The sequence below is a fragment of the Cyprinus carpio genome, chromosome A22, assembly GCF_018340385.1.
Source record: "Cyprinus carpio isolate SPL01 chromosome A22, ASM1834038v1, whole genome shotgun sequence".
NCBI classification, from domain to species: domain Eukaryota; kingdom Metazoa; phylum Chordata; class Actinopteri; order Cypriniformes; family Cyprinidae; genus Cyprinus; species Cyprinus carpio.
Window position 1 is genome coordinate 1102478 of NC_056593.1, and position 16175 is coordinate 1118652.

Below are 16175 nucleotides of genomic sequence, written 5' to 3' on the forward strand. Positions count from 1 at the left end.
TAAGTTTATTTTTTAATTTGATTTTTTTATTTTTTTGTTTTTTTATAATTTTTATGTTTAGTGTGTTTTTAATTTTTTAGGTTAGAGTAGAAAATGTTGTAATTTTTTTTATTATATGTCAACATATGAAAGAACTCATGTTTACTTTATTTATCATGTAAAATTACATCGTAAATAAAATTGTTTTCCGTCTTTCGCATAGTTTCCAGCGCTTCTACGCTCTTTTACTGTGCCTTACTGAAACCGCGCCCTCAGAGCCAAAATGGCGTTCTACGGAGTCGCGCCCGTGATCATCCGGGTGTCTGAGGACGCGACCAATCAGACGGCGGATGAGCTAATAAGGCGGGGGGTGTCTGAGGACGCGACCAATCAGACGTAGGGTGTTATTATAGGGCGTGGTTGGGAGTGTTAGGAGGATGGTTTGTGTCTTAATTATTAGGATCAGCGGCATTCAGAGCTCAAAATCCTTCTGAAGTACTCGCAAAGCTCTTTTCATCCACGCCGCATAAACGTGAGAGGGATATTTTGACGTCACCGCGGCGCGGGCCAATGAGCGGCCTCCGTATGTGGGACACGAGCGGCGTGACGCGTCGCGGCGCGTGCGCAGTGCGCGGGAGCGTTATGTAAACCTGCTCTGATTTGGCCCGGTTCTGTGAAAGTGGACTTTGGTGGACTGAGCGGGTCTGCAGCGGTTCAGCCGGCGCATCTTCTGAGACTCTGAGATGATTTAATCCCAGAAACTGATCTCCCCGCATCAGTGACCCTCTCAGGTGAGTCTCACGGCTTATTTCATATAATTATGCAAAATAAACAAACAAACAAATTACATAAAAAGCGAATCCATGACGGATTTATTATTATTATTATTGATTAAAATCACAGTTTGGTTCAAACTCGAAATATTTGAGCGCCTTTTGTTTGTTTATCGCGTTTCTATGGCGTCTGGTGACGTAAGCGGCACTGACTGTCCTGACCCAGATTCAGGACTGCGTTATTAAATATGCAAAATTATGAGTTTATGTTGATCGTGCATGCAAGGGCTTTTATCTGTAATTAACAATAATATTTTATGTGTTGGTTTATATCCCCTGTTGTGTCATTTTGCTGCACAGAAAGTAAATAATAGTGAAAAACAATCGCATTTTAGGTTAATATTACATAATAATAATATATAATATAATATGTAATATTATAATTTAAAGCATTTAAAGTGTAATAATATATAAAATATTATAACAAGCATAAATGTAAAACGCTGCTTTATTTAAACAGTAAATATTAATGCTAGATTCTTAAAATTATTATTATTATTTTTAATTAAAATACTACTTTTATCAGCTTTTTTATTAACACGTTAATTTAATATTGCTTATTTTTTTTTTTTTTAGTTTAATTTGGTATTATACTTGATTTTAAATGTTATTAAATATTTAATAGTACATAGTAAACCTGAAGCGTACTAATCTATTAAAAATAAAATTATATGCATTAATATAAGTGTGTACATTAATTTTAGATTTTAGATATTAGCTTTTTTTGATGATAATATTTGCAGAGGCTTTTGTCTTGAATTAAAAATGTTGTTTTATGTGATGAAGTCACGACTAATGAACTGCTTTATATTGATTGCATCATTTTGTTACATAAAAAGTAAATGCTTTTGCATTTTTAATAATTATTTCATATTATATATATAATAAAATTTTATATTTTTTTTATATTTTTGTTAAATGATTTTTAAATGCTTTTGCATTTTTATTGTTTTTATTATTAATTATAAAGTTAATATATAAATTAGTAACACAACATTTTAATTAATAAAATTAAATGAAAAAACTGCATTTTATTAATATTTATCACTAAGTGTTTCTTGGCAAAAAAAAACAAAAAAAAAAAAAAAAAACAACCATAACACAACAAACAAAAAAAAACTGTCAACCAAAACAAAAACAACAAACAATAAAAAAAAAAAATAAAAATAAAAAAAAAAAAAAAATGTCCAAAAAAAAAAAAAAAAAAAAGAAAAAAAACAAAAAAAAATAAAAAAAAAACAACAAAAAAAAAAAAAAAAACAAAACACAACAAAACACACAAAACAACACAACAAAAAAAAAAAACAAAAAAAAAACAAAAAAAAAAAAAAAACGGAAAAAAACACAAAAAAAACGCAAAAAAAAACAACACCAAACAAACAAAATACACAAAAAAAACTAAAAAACAACAAAACAAATAACAAAAAACAAAACAAACACAACAAAAACTAAAAAACCACAAAAACAACAATACAAAACCTCACACCACAAAACCACACAAAACAAACAAAAAAAAAAAAACTAAAAAAAAAAAAAAAAAAAACGAAAAAAACACCAAAAAAATATTACACAACAAAAAAAAAAAAAAAACTTTTAAAAAACTTTTAAAAAAAAACCACACCAAAAACAACATACCAAAACAAAAAAACAAAACAAACACACAAAAAAACAAACAATACAACAACACATCTTTAAAAAAAAAAAAAAAAACAAAAACAAAAAAAAACAACCCAAAAAACCAAACAACACAAAAACAATAACAAAAAACAAAAAAAAACAAAAAAAACAAACACAAAAAAAAAGAAAAAAAACAAAAAAACATACTGTGTACACGTGTAATAATCTAAAAAAAAAAAAAAAAAAAAAAAAAACAAAAAAACAAACAACAACAAAAAAAAAAAAAAAACAAACAAGGGGGTTACAAAAAAAAAAAAAGAAAACTTAAAAGTGTTAAAAAAAAAAAAACACACCAAACCAATACTAATACAAAAAAAAACACCCAACAAAAAAAACAACACAAAGGCTTTTAGTTATTGTTTCTTGTTATTACCAATACATGATACCAAAAAACATGTAAACATGTATATTATGTTAATTAGCTTATTACTATATTATTGTGTGTTTGGACTTTCGGTGTTACATGATATTAAAACATGTAACAGGTATTATTATTGTTATTATTTATATTATTGTTTTGATTTAGTGTGTTGATAATAATACTTAAGGGCTATTTTAATATTCACTTTACATGATATTAAAACCTATACATATTTAATTGTTAATACAGTAATATATATATATATATATATATATATATATGAAACTTTGATCTCAATCTTCACATCAGAAGTGGGTCTGTATTGTAATTTTAATGGTTAAATGGCGCCGCCTTGTGGCTCTTTAAAGAGCGACACTCAGAACTCTTTACGGTGTGTTAGAGTGAATCTGGTGGTTTATCTGAGTGTCAGAGCAGCAGCAGCATCTGTGTTTGATGTTGTGTCTGGTCTCAGTGCGTCAGGGTCCGAGTCGCCGCGCGTTTCCACGGCGATGACCCACTTTCTGCAGCCCGCTCTTTCTGGGCATGAGTCTGACTGCGTTCCTCAGTCTGAAACACACGAGAGCTCCTGTTACAACAGAGACACTACTGAGGGAACACCGCGTTCCTCACACACACACAGAGAGAGAGAGAGAGACACTGAGAGAGAGAGAGAGATAGACTCAGAGAGAGAGAGACACACACACACTCACACACACATTAACACACTCACACACTCACACACACACGCACACACTAACACACTCACACACACTCACACACACTCACTCACACACACTAACACACACACACACACACAACACACACAACACCACACACCACACACACTCACAACACACACAACACACACACACCCAAACACACAAACACTCTCCCTCGCCAAACCAACAAACACAAACACAAAACACACAACACACTAACACACCCCAAACACACAAAAAAAAAAACAGAACAAAAACACACACACACCACACTCAACACAAAAACACACAACACACAAAACACCCCCAAAACACACACTAACAAACCACAAACACACGTTCGCACACCACACACACACCAAAAACACACTCACAAAAAAAATCCAACAAACACGCAAAACAACTAAAACACCCAACACAACTCCAAAACCCCCACTCACTCACACAAACTAAACCCACACACCCCACACCACACAAAAACACACCCACACACACACACACTCACACACACACAACACACACCCACCCACACACACACACAACTCTCTACCAAAAAAAACACACACAAACACCAAAGTAACAACACACACCCACCCAAACAAACACACACCACTAACAAAAAAACACACTAACCCAAAACACCACACACACCACACACACATCACAAACACACACCACAACACACCACCAACCACCCACAACACCCATCGCCACAAACACACACACCACTAACACACACTCACAAAAACACAAACTAACAAACTCGCACACAACAAAAAACACCACACACCACTAAACACTAAAAACCACACAAAACACACACGCTCCTCTCAAACACTAACACAACACACACACACACACACACTAACACTCACACAGAGAGAGAGAGAGAGAGAGAGAGAGAGAGAGAGACACTCAGAGTCAGTGCTGAATGAAATACTTGATCAATTTTTCTCTTGTTTTATTCATCTTTGTGAATGTATGTTGAAGCAGTGCATTCTGGGAGTGACGCAGCTTTAGGAGTCTTGCTGTCAGTATGTAGGGGCTCACATCCCGTGAGCAGACACGCTTCATATCATACGCCAAACCCTGTGTGATGTGTGTCAGGTTTCTGCTGCACAGTTTACTGGGAGGATCTGGACTCCAGTCTTCGTAAACTCAACTCCCGTCTCTTCGTCATCCGCGGTCAGCCGGCCAACATCTTCCCGCGCCTCTTCAAGGTAGAGACAGCCCTGTTTCCGAAACCACCCAACACAGACAATGCAACGTTCTCGACAGCCCTGTTTCCGTCCTGCAGCTGGTTTCTCGTCAGCCCTGTTTCCGTCCTGCAGCTGGTTTTTGAGTGCGACTCGGAGCCGTTCGGGAAAGAGGGATAGGAGGCTTTCGGGGAAGATAGGATATGCCGATATGGAGTGGAGGTAGATTGTGAAGGCATGAGTGGAGGTTTTAGTAGATGGACTGGTGCAGAATACACAGATCTGATAGGGGTGAGGAAAATCACTGTTTCAGGGCTAATATTTATTTTTGGTGTTTAAGAAGGATATGACTGTAAAAAAATGCTGCTGATGATTCGTTTCTTTCATGTGTATCTGTGATGTGTGTGTATGTGTATGATGTGTGGTGTGTTAAGAAGGACTTTGGACCTGAACGGTGGTCAGCCGCCGCTGACGTTCAAACGCTTCATTTACGCTTCCAGACGCTGGTGAGCAGCATGGAGCCGTCGGATGGTGCCGCTGGAGCGGGTGATGCTGGGAGATTGTGTGAGACTGTTTGGCAGAGGTCAGCGGGGAGAGAAAGGTAGTCCCCCTGCTGGACGACTCCGCTCAAAACACAACACAACACACACACACCAACACACACAACACCACACACACAACACTCCCCCACCACGCAACACACCACACACACACTAACACACACACACACACACACAACACACACTCACAGACACAAACACACTAACACACACACAACCCACTCACACACACACACACACTAACTCACACACACACACAACACCAAACAATAACACACACACACACACTCACAGACCACACACTAAACACACACACACACACACCAACACCACACCATTAACAAAACACCACAACTAACACACAAACACACACACAACACACAAAACACAACAACACTCTCACACACACACACACTAACACATGCACACACACACACACACAACACCCTACACGCACACACACACTAACACACACAACACACAACAACACACACACACAACACTCACAGAAACAAACACTACAACACAAACACACAAACAAACAACACAAACACACACACAATAACACACACACACTACAACACACCACACACAGTAACACATCACACTAACCACACACACAACACACACAAAACACAACACACTCACAGACACACTAAACACACAACACACACACACACAACCAAACAAACACACAAATTAACACACAACATAACACACACACACACACACACAAAAACACAACACCACACAACTCACACACACACAACATACACACACACACACACACACAACACAAACACAAAAACAACTAACACCACCACACACACACAACACCACAACAAACACAAAACACACACAAACCACACACACACACACTAAAACACACACACAAACACACGAAAACACACACACACACAACACACACACACACACTAACACAGACACCACACATACTAACCACACAACACACAGCACTAACAACACAAACTAAACAAAAACACATCGACACCCACAACACACACGAACACACACACACAGACACACACACACACACACACACACTAACACTCACCACACACACACCAAACAAAAAAAATAACACAAACAACATACACACACACAATAACACACACACACACACACACTAACACACACACCCTAACACGCACACACACTAACACACACACACACACACACACCACACACGCACGCACACACACACACACACACACACCCACACGCACACACACACACTAACACACACTAACACACACACACACTAACACATAACACACACACACGCACACTAACACACACACACGCACACTCACACACACACTAACACACACGCAACACACTCCACACACACTAACACACACACACTCACAGACACACAGACACACACACACACACACACAGACACACACACTCACACACACACACAGACACACACACTAACACACACACACACACACACACAGATGGATAGGTTCTTGCATCATGGCTGTGTGTGTTCAGGGTTCGACACTGAGTGTTTGGATCCTGCTGTTTGGCCCGGAGGAGAGTCAGAGGCGCTGAAGAGGTTGGAGCGACACTTCGGACCTGACTCTAACACGGTACGACACACACACACACGCGCGGCTCCAGCTGTGGTCACGTGATCAGGCGTGTCTGAGGCGTGTGCTGCTGTTTTCCAGGCGTGGCAGGAGAACTTCGAGCGTCCGAAGATGAGCTCCAGTCCGCTGCTGGCCAGTCCGCTGGGCTTGAGCCCGTACCTGCGCTTCGGCTGTCTGTCCTGCCGCCTGTTCTACTACAAACTCACCGAACTCTACAACAAGGTGCGGCACTGCATCGCTGACAAACACCAGTTCATAGCTTCACATTTATACATTATATACCTACAAACTCACTTGAAATATAATCTAATCAATTAGTTAAAAATATCATATAATTAATGAAAAATTTTCCTAAATAAAAAACTTTAGTTAAATATTTTTATATCTTAAAATCTAATATTTTTTTTAAAAATAATAACTTTACATTGTAATATATCTAATTAATTTAATATTACAAATATATGTAATTTATTATTTCTAGTGTTAATTTTGTTAACGAAAACTGTGACGAAAAATGTTCATTGAGGAATGAAAGGTAAAAATAAATTTCTCAAATGACAACAATTATTGCGATTATAATTTTGAGCAGAATAATCTTTTTATCAGTTTAAATGACGAAGATGTTTTCATTGACTAAAATGATCAGACATTTATTACATGTATTATATCTAATTTATAACTTAAGATTATGCATATTTTTGTATTATAGCTATTTTAAATTTATTTTAAGTTATAATTCATAATATGGCTTACCCGCAAAAATATATAATTAAAATATAATGTAATATATTTAAGTGTATTATAAAATATAACATAATATATCTAACTTTATAAATTCACTTAAAATATATGTAATATATTAGGTTTAAAAGCTTTTAAAATTATTTATTATTTTAAAATTAATTTTTATATTGTCATATAATTTAAACACTTTTAAACCGATATTTTCTCATATGGTGATGTATAAATCAACTTAAACACTTATAAATGACATTTTCTTATATTGTGATAAACACTTGACAAATGATATTTTCTCATATTGATATATAAATCCTAACATAAACACTAGGGATGCACGATATTGGAAATTATATATACCGATATACCGATATTTTTCAACTAATTTTGACCGATATATTTTCTTTTGTTTGGCAACAACACAAGTCTCTCCTCCGCAGAAATTATAAGCAAAATATTTTTAATTTTATTAAGTTTTTAACAAGAACTTATTTGTTAGAATTAAATAAACAATAATCAAGATTTTTAGACAGTACATCGAAGCTTTAAAAATAACTATAAATAAACTATATATCAGTCGCCGCATTTTTTTTCCTCCAGAAAGATGCAACATTTTATTTTAAGATTTAACATTTGTAGATGGTCTAAAGCAAAAGAGTTGTAAAAATTAATAAAATCTTTAAGAGCTTATGATTTGTTTGAAAAATAAAACATATCACACATTAATTAATAAATCAGTATATATAAAACTATTTAATTCATAAGTGTCTTGTAAACTGTAGCTTCTGACCTTTAAATCAAAACATACTCATTATTTTGACATCAATTACTGCTTTATTTAATCAGATACACAGTCTAAATGTTACTTGTGTAGGCTATTTTACTTTATTTTAATCTACTTTATTTTACTTTAATTAGAAGTAGGGCAACAGCGCCCCCTACAGATCAAAACTCCTTACAGAGCCACACTGCTGACGTGATCTAATCGCTAGCACACCCTGAGCACATGAGAGTTAATATATTCCTCTTATCGGCAAGAAAAAGCAGCATAATTTTTCCTATTCGGCCGATACCGATATTTACGTGTAAAGCAATTATCGGCCGATTCCGATATCAGTCCGATAATATTGTGCATCCTTAATAAAAACTTTTATAACAACATTATCTTATATTATGATGTATAAATCATAATTTAAACACTTTTAACCCTTGTGCTGCATTATATATTTAACGCCGCTGAGTGCATTAATGACCAAAATGGTCACATATTACACATTGCCTAAAATATTATATATTATTAGTATTTTCCACTTTTACTGAGTTAAATCTTTTAACCAGCATCAGTCCTCATCATAACTACGAAATATTTATTTAATATCAGGATTTTAACCCTTTAAATACCAGTTTTGGTGGCGATACCATCAATTTGTATAAGAGAAAAAAACACAAAAATGTAATTATTTTCCATACACTAAATGCAAAGAGCAAACTTTAGAATGGATTATCACAGTCTTGAATATGTCAAAGATTAGCGGCAACATTATTTCTGGTGCATTTAAAGATTTTGTGTTATTTCAGATTTAAAAAAAAAATCCCACTCAGCGTGTTTATGACCCAAAATGGTCACATATTAAACATTGCCTAAAATATTATATATTATTATTATTTTCCACTTTTACCGAGTTAAATCTTTTAACCAGCATCAGTCCTCATCATAACTACCAAATATTTATTTAATTTCAGGATTTTAACCCTTTAAATACCAGTTTTTGTGGTGATACCATCAATTTGTATAAGAGAAAAAAAAAACACAAAAATGTAATTATTTTCCATACACTAAATGCAAAGTGAAAACCTTGGCTTTGGATTATCACAGTCTTGAATATGTCAGAGATTAGCCTACACCACTGACACACACACACACACACACGGAGAGAGAGAGAGAGAGAGAGAGTAGACAGAAAGGGTAAAATATGACCTACAAGATATTGTGATTTGTCACTCGCCTAAACACCATGTACTATATTTAGGCCCTACACACACACACTTTTGTCAGCGCAGACACACATTGCTCTCAGACATCCACACATACTCAGAAACATCATTTTAGATCACTGAGCCATTAAAAAGCTTCATAACAGTCAATAGTGCCCCTAGTGGAAACCAGGAAAATAACGTGCATTTCCTCCCATAGGGGATACCTATGTAGTGACGTCATCTGGTGGAATACACTATATAACGCAAATATAATGCTTCAAAATGAAAGGATGTTTCAACATAAATCATGATTCATGTATTAATGATGGCCCCGGCTTTAAACAACGTTTTAATGGGTTTCAATGGGCCATTTTTTGTCATTATGGTGCTGAGTGTTACTATTTGATCTACACAGTGTGTGTTATACATATTTTGCAAAATGGGATCAAATTTTTTACATTTATCCAAAAAGTCACAATTTTGCCAAATTACATACCATTTGCATTAAAACAGCCAAAATGGTCAAAGAAATTAAACTTCAAATGACCAAAAATGTCCCTAATGCAGCACAAGGGTTAAACAATTCTTTCCCATATTGTGATATATATATATATACAGTACAGACCAAAAGTTTGGAAACATTACTATTTTTAATGTTTTGAAAGAAGTCTCTTCTGCTCATCAAGCCTGCATTTATTTGATCAAAAATACAGAAAAAAACAGTAATATTGTGAAATATTATTACAACTTAAAATAATAGTTTTCCTATTTGAATATACTTTAAAAAAATAATTTATTCCTGTGATGCAAAGCTGAATTTTCAGCATCATTACTCCAGCCTTCAGTGTCACATGTAACATCCAGTCTATCACATGATCATTTAGAAATCATTCTAATATTCTGATTTATTATGAGTGTTGGAAACAGCTTCTGCTGTCTAATATATTTGATGAATAAAAGGTTAAAAAGAACTGCATTTATTCAAAATAAAAAAAAAAAATTCTAATAATATATATTCTAATAACATATTTTCTTTACTATCACTTTTTATTAATTTTAACACATCCTTGCTGAATAAAAGTAGTTGATTTTATTTAAAAAAAGAAAGAAAAAAAAATACTACCCCTGACCAGTAGTGTATATTGTTATTATAAAATATTTATATTTTAAAAACGTAGCTTCTTTTTTTTTTTCTTTTTTTTTTACTTTTTATTCATCAAAGTATCCTAAAAAAGTATCACATGTTCTGAAAAAATATTAAGCAGCAGAACTGTTTCCAACTTTGATAATGAATCATCATATTAGAATGATTTCTAAAGGATCATGTGATAATGATCCTAAAAATTCAGCTTTGCATCACAGAAATAAATGATAAATGTTGTAATTGTAATATTTCACAATATTACTTTTTTTTTCTGTATTTTTGATCAAATAAATGCAGGCTTGATGAGCAGAAGAGACTTCTTTCAAAAACATTAAAAATAGTAATGTTTCCAAACTTTTGGTCTGTACTGTATATAAACCCGTGATCCATCGCAGGTGAAGAAGAACGCAAGCCCGTCGATCTCTCTGTACGACAAGCTCTTATGGAGGGAGTTCTTCTACACGGCGGCGAGCAACAACCCGCGCTTCGACCGAATGGAGGGAAACCCCATCTGCATCCGCATCCCGTGGGACAGGAACCCCGAGGCGCTGGCAAAGTGGGCCGAGGCCAAGACTGGCTTCCCGTGGATCGACGCCATCATGACCCAGCTGCGTCAGGAGGGCTGGATCCATCACCTGGCGCGGCACGCCGTGGCCTGCTTCCTGACGAGAGGAGATCTGTGGATCAGCTGGGAGGAGGGCATGAAGGTGCGGCCCCAGGGCATGCTGGGTAAGGGAGGTGCGGCTGGCGCGTGCTAACGCTGGTGTGTCCGCAGGTGTTCGAGGAGCTGCTGCTGGACGCAGACTGGAGTGTGAACGCCGGCAGCTGGCTCTGTCACTCCTGCAGCTCCTTCTTCCAGCAGTTCTTCCACTGCTACTGTCCCGTGGGATTCGGACGCAGGATTGACCCCAACGGAGACTTCATCAGGTGGGCGTCCGCACCGCTTCACTTCCTCTTAATCTGAATCCAGTGTGAACACACAGCATGTAAAGTTTTAATGATACATAACAATACAAACATAAATAATATTTTTTTTTTATATAGAAGTAATGTAAAGGATTTCAATATTAATTGCTTATTATATATTAATAACTTTATATTTCATCTAAAGAAATTAGTACATTAATCTTAAAGTATTAGATTATAATAGTTTTTAATAATACATATAATTTTTTTCTGTATGAAATACTTATGCACATTGTATACATATATTAATAAATAATCAATTAAAATAAAATGGAAATGTATAGGTATTTATATTAATTATATGACTAATGGTTATTTAAATAATAAAAGTTTTTAATATATTTAATAGGTAAGCTAATTATGTTAATATTATAGTAATTATTATTATTATACATATGAACATAAACATATGAGTTGTGTCCGGAAACTATATTAACATTGTTATTAATTTTAAATATGTTAGATTTTTCATAAGTTATAGTAATGTAATACTACATTGAATTGTCAGTGTTAATTATTCATAAGCATATGAATTATATCCAGATTAGATATTAATAATATATTGATAAATACATATTATTAAATATTTTAATACTGCATTTAATTTTCCATTATGAAATATTCAAAACATATTGTGACCAGAGACATTTTTGTTTTTTAGTCATGTAAATATAATATTCAGAGATAATTATAATAATATACAAAAAATTTATTTTAATATAACAATTAGTAATCAGGTCATTAGTGTCTATTTTATTATATTTAATAAATTAATTTTATGAGCCTCGATAAAGGATCTTTCCCAGAATTTTCATGTTTTTATTTCTATATGATAAATATATATTAAAATATTTATATTTTGGAACTGTATGGACAATTATAAACCTGTTTTGACATCTGTTAATTGTATTTCTAATCAATTAACTAAATATATTCTGTATATCAGCGAATAAATAGGCATAAATATACATCAAAATAATTGTAATTAAATTTACTACTCTGAAATTACTCTTCCTGTCATTTCAATTCAACTTCCTGCCGAGTTCAGACTAATGATTATTTGTGTGTGTGTGTGTGTGAGAGTGAGTGTGTGTGTGTGTGAGTGTGAGTGAGTGTGTGTGTGTGTGTGTGTGTGTGTGCTCGGTTTGTGTGTGTGTGTGTGTGTGTGTGTGTGTGTGTGTGTGTGATGGTGTGTATATGTGTGTGATGGTGTGTATCTGTGTGTGTGTGTGTATATGTGTGTGAGTGTGTGTGTGAGTGTGTGTGTGTGCGCCTCTGACCGCTGGGTTACCCATGATCCCCTGCTGCGGTGCGGAGGCGGAGCTTTGGTTTAGTGGAGGTTGTGATGAGCCGCTGTGGGTTGATCTTCCTCTGATTGCAGACGTTACTTACCCATGCTCCGAGACTTTCCGACCAAGTTCATCTACGACCCCTGGAACGCACCGGACGACGTGCAGCGCGCCGCCAAATGTGTGATCGGCGTGGACTACCCCAAACCCATGGTGAACCACGCCGAGGCCAGCCGCCTGAACATCGAGAGGATGCGGCAGATCTACCAGCAGCTCTCCAGATACCGCGGACTCAGTAAGAGCGTTAAGAGCAATACACAAACAATAAAATCAATACACAAAATCGTCTGCTAAAATAGTTAACGTTAACATTCTTGGCCTTTATTTCTATTCATCTCTCAGGTCTTCTCGCAACTGTTCCGTCCAACCACATGGAGGTCGTGGGCGTAAGTGAAGCTCAAGCGGCGCCCCCTACACGCCGGAGGACCCAGAGCAGCACTTCGTCTCAGCGTGAGTGTTTGAAATCGTACGTTGTGATCAAATAAGTGCGTTTGAAAGGAAGTCAGTGCGCTGTAATGCTCTGTGTGTCCTGCAGGGGTCAGGAGAGAGCAGCCTGGACCGAGCGGAGCGAAACATCGCAGCGCAAGACACCGACACGCCCTCAGTGAGTCCTTCGGCTAATTAGATAACGCTTAATGTACGTATGCGCAATTTTTTAAAACGTTTTCCTCCTGCAGGCCACCGTACATCGCCCTACACCCCCCAGAGCGACCTGACGGAGCGCGGCCACGAGTTTGCCGTCCCTCAACAACCAGGTGTGTGTTTTCACACAGGAAATACGCTACAGTGGTTTGCGAACAAAATTTGATGTTGACTTCCTTCAGGGCGTCTGATTTGGCCGGTTGGGGGCGGGACTGGAAGGAGAGAACGGGAGGAGGCGGAGCTTAACGGTTGCCATGGTGATGACGGCCCCTCCTCCTCCTCGTCAGCGCTAAAACTCCAAGATGATGAAGTTCGTAAAAAGTCGAAGCTATGCACATTTTACTGTTTAGTGAATATAATAGAAACGCTCAAGTGTATTTATCTGTTTGTTTCAGAAGAGGCAGGAAGACGCGGGGGGCGTGGCCTTCTCTTCCTAAGCTCCACCCAGTGATGGATTCGCAAAATGTATTACGACCTTTCCTCGCGTGTGAAACACAAACATGAGTAACTCGAAACGGTTTGTCCGATCAAATTGTGGAGAAAATGCCATTTTCGCGTTTTTAGGAATTTTATAATATAAATTTCGAAAATTTACAATTAAATAAAATTTAATTATTAAATTTTATAATATAAATTTCGAAAATTTACAATTAAATAAAATTTAATTAATTAAACTTCTAAACTAAAGGTCCTTTCACACCAAACTTTATGAGTGTAACGAATATTCGTCAGCTTGAACGAAAAGCTAAATGTTTTAATAACTACTTATTTATATTTGCGAATGTAGTTGACGAAAACGTAAACCAAAGCTCAAGTCTTATTGAGAAATTGAGTGTCTCCATTGTTTATATTCAAATCTGCAAAGATTCGTTTGCCGTTTATAATATAAATTTCGAAAATTTACAATTAAATAAAATTTAATTATTAAATTTTTTTTGGATTTGCTCAGTATTACGGACGAACAGAAGAGTCTCAGCAGCGCTGCTCTGAACCAGCCTCACCTGTACATACCTGCGTCTGTTTCCATGGTGATGTGAGGGATGTGTTTGGGTCCAAACTATTGTAACTCTGCCACAGACAAATGATTGTCTCCTCTGTACAAACGACTGTGTTTTGCTCCATTTGTTCAGTGCACAGATAGAATTGTGTAGAATTTGTCTTCCATCGCTGTACATGACTATCATCGTTTCCATCTCCAGTGTTTTGTATATGACAGCTGTATCTTACGGAGCTGTACATTTTTACCATTTATGTTTTCAGTTTTTCTACAGAATATTAATAGCTGTTTTGAATTTTAAAGATAAATTATATATATATACAGTAATGTTAATAGGTTTTTTGAATTTTATATTTTTAATGTTTTTAAAAGAGGTTTCTTCTGCTCATCAAGCCTGCATTTATTTGATCAAAAATACAGAAAAAACAGCAGTATTGTGAAATATTATTACAATTTAAAATAATAGTTTTTAAATTTATTATACTTTAAATTATCATTTATTTCTGTGATGCAAAGCTGAATTTTTAGGATCATTATCACATGATCCTTTAGAAATCATTCTAATATGATGATTCATTATCAAAGTTGGAAACAGTTCTGCTGCTTAATATTTTTTCAGAACATGTGATACTTTTTTAGGATACTTTGATGAATAAAAAGTAAAAAAATAAAAAATAAATAAATAATAAATAATATAAATATTTTGTAATAACAATATACACTACTGGTCAGTAATTTTTTTCTTTCTTTTTTTTTAAATGAAATCAATACTTTTATTCAGCAAGGATGTGTTAAATTGATAAAAAGTGATAGTAAAGAAAATATATTATTAGAATATATATTATTAGAATTTTTTTTATTTTGAATAAATGCAGTTCTTTTTAACCTTTTATTCATCAAATATATTAGACAGCAGAACTGTTTCCAACACTCATAATAAATCAGAATATTAGAATGATTTCTAAATGATCATGTGATAGATTGGATGTTACATGTGACACTGAAGGCTGGAGTAATGATGCTGAAAATTCAGCTGCGCATCACAGGAATAAATTATTTTTTTTAAAGTATATTCAAATAGAAAACTATTATTTAAGTTGTAATAATATATCACAATATTACTGTTTTTTCTGTATTTTTGATCAAATAAATGCAGGCTTGATGAGCAGAAGAGACTTCTTTCAAAAACATTAAAAATAGTAATGTTTCCAAACTTTTGACCTGTACTGTATATATAAAGAGCTGGGTAGTAACGGGTTACTAATCTGGATTACGTAATCAGATTACAAAAATTAAGTACTTGTAATCAGACTGCAGTTACTTTTTTTTTACTGATTAAATTTATTACATTAGATTTAAATTATTCATTATTGATTCTCCCTTATTCCTCTTTTTTTTAATTTTTAAATGTTCCTTTC

The 16175-nt window shown here is 35.0% G+C and overlaps 1 protein-coding gene across 1 annotated transcript; it reads left to right on the top strand.

Moving 5' to 3' along the window:
* The first annotated feature begins 3191 nt into the window (after positions 1–3191).
* LOC109062185 (cryptochrome-2-like) lies at positions 3192–14218 on the top strand. The gene is made up of 12 exons (XM_042712276.1): positions 3192–3321; positions 4677–4903; positions 6732–6944; positions 7026–7166; positions 11199–11510; positions 11579–11730; positions 13151–13353; positions 13461–13568; positions 13654–13722; positions 13796–13873; positions 13943–14070; positions 14156–14218. The coding sequence occupies exons 1-12, from the start codon at positions 3192–3194 to the stop codon at positions 14195–14197; spliced, it is 1803 nt and encodes a 600-aa protein (XP_042568210.1). The 3' UTR covers positions 14198–14218.
* The last annotated feature ends 1957 nt before the right edge of the window (positions 14219–16175 follow it).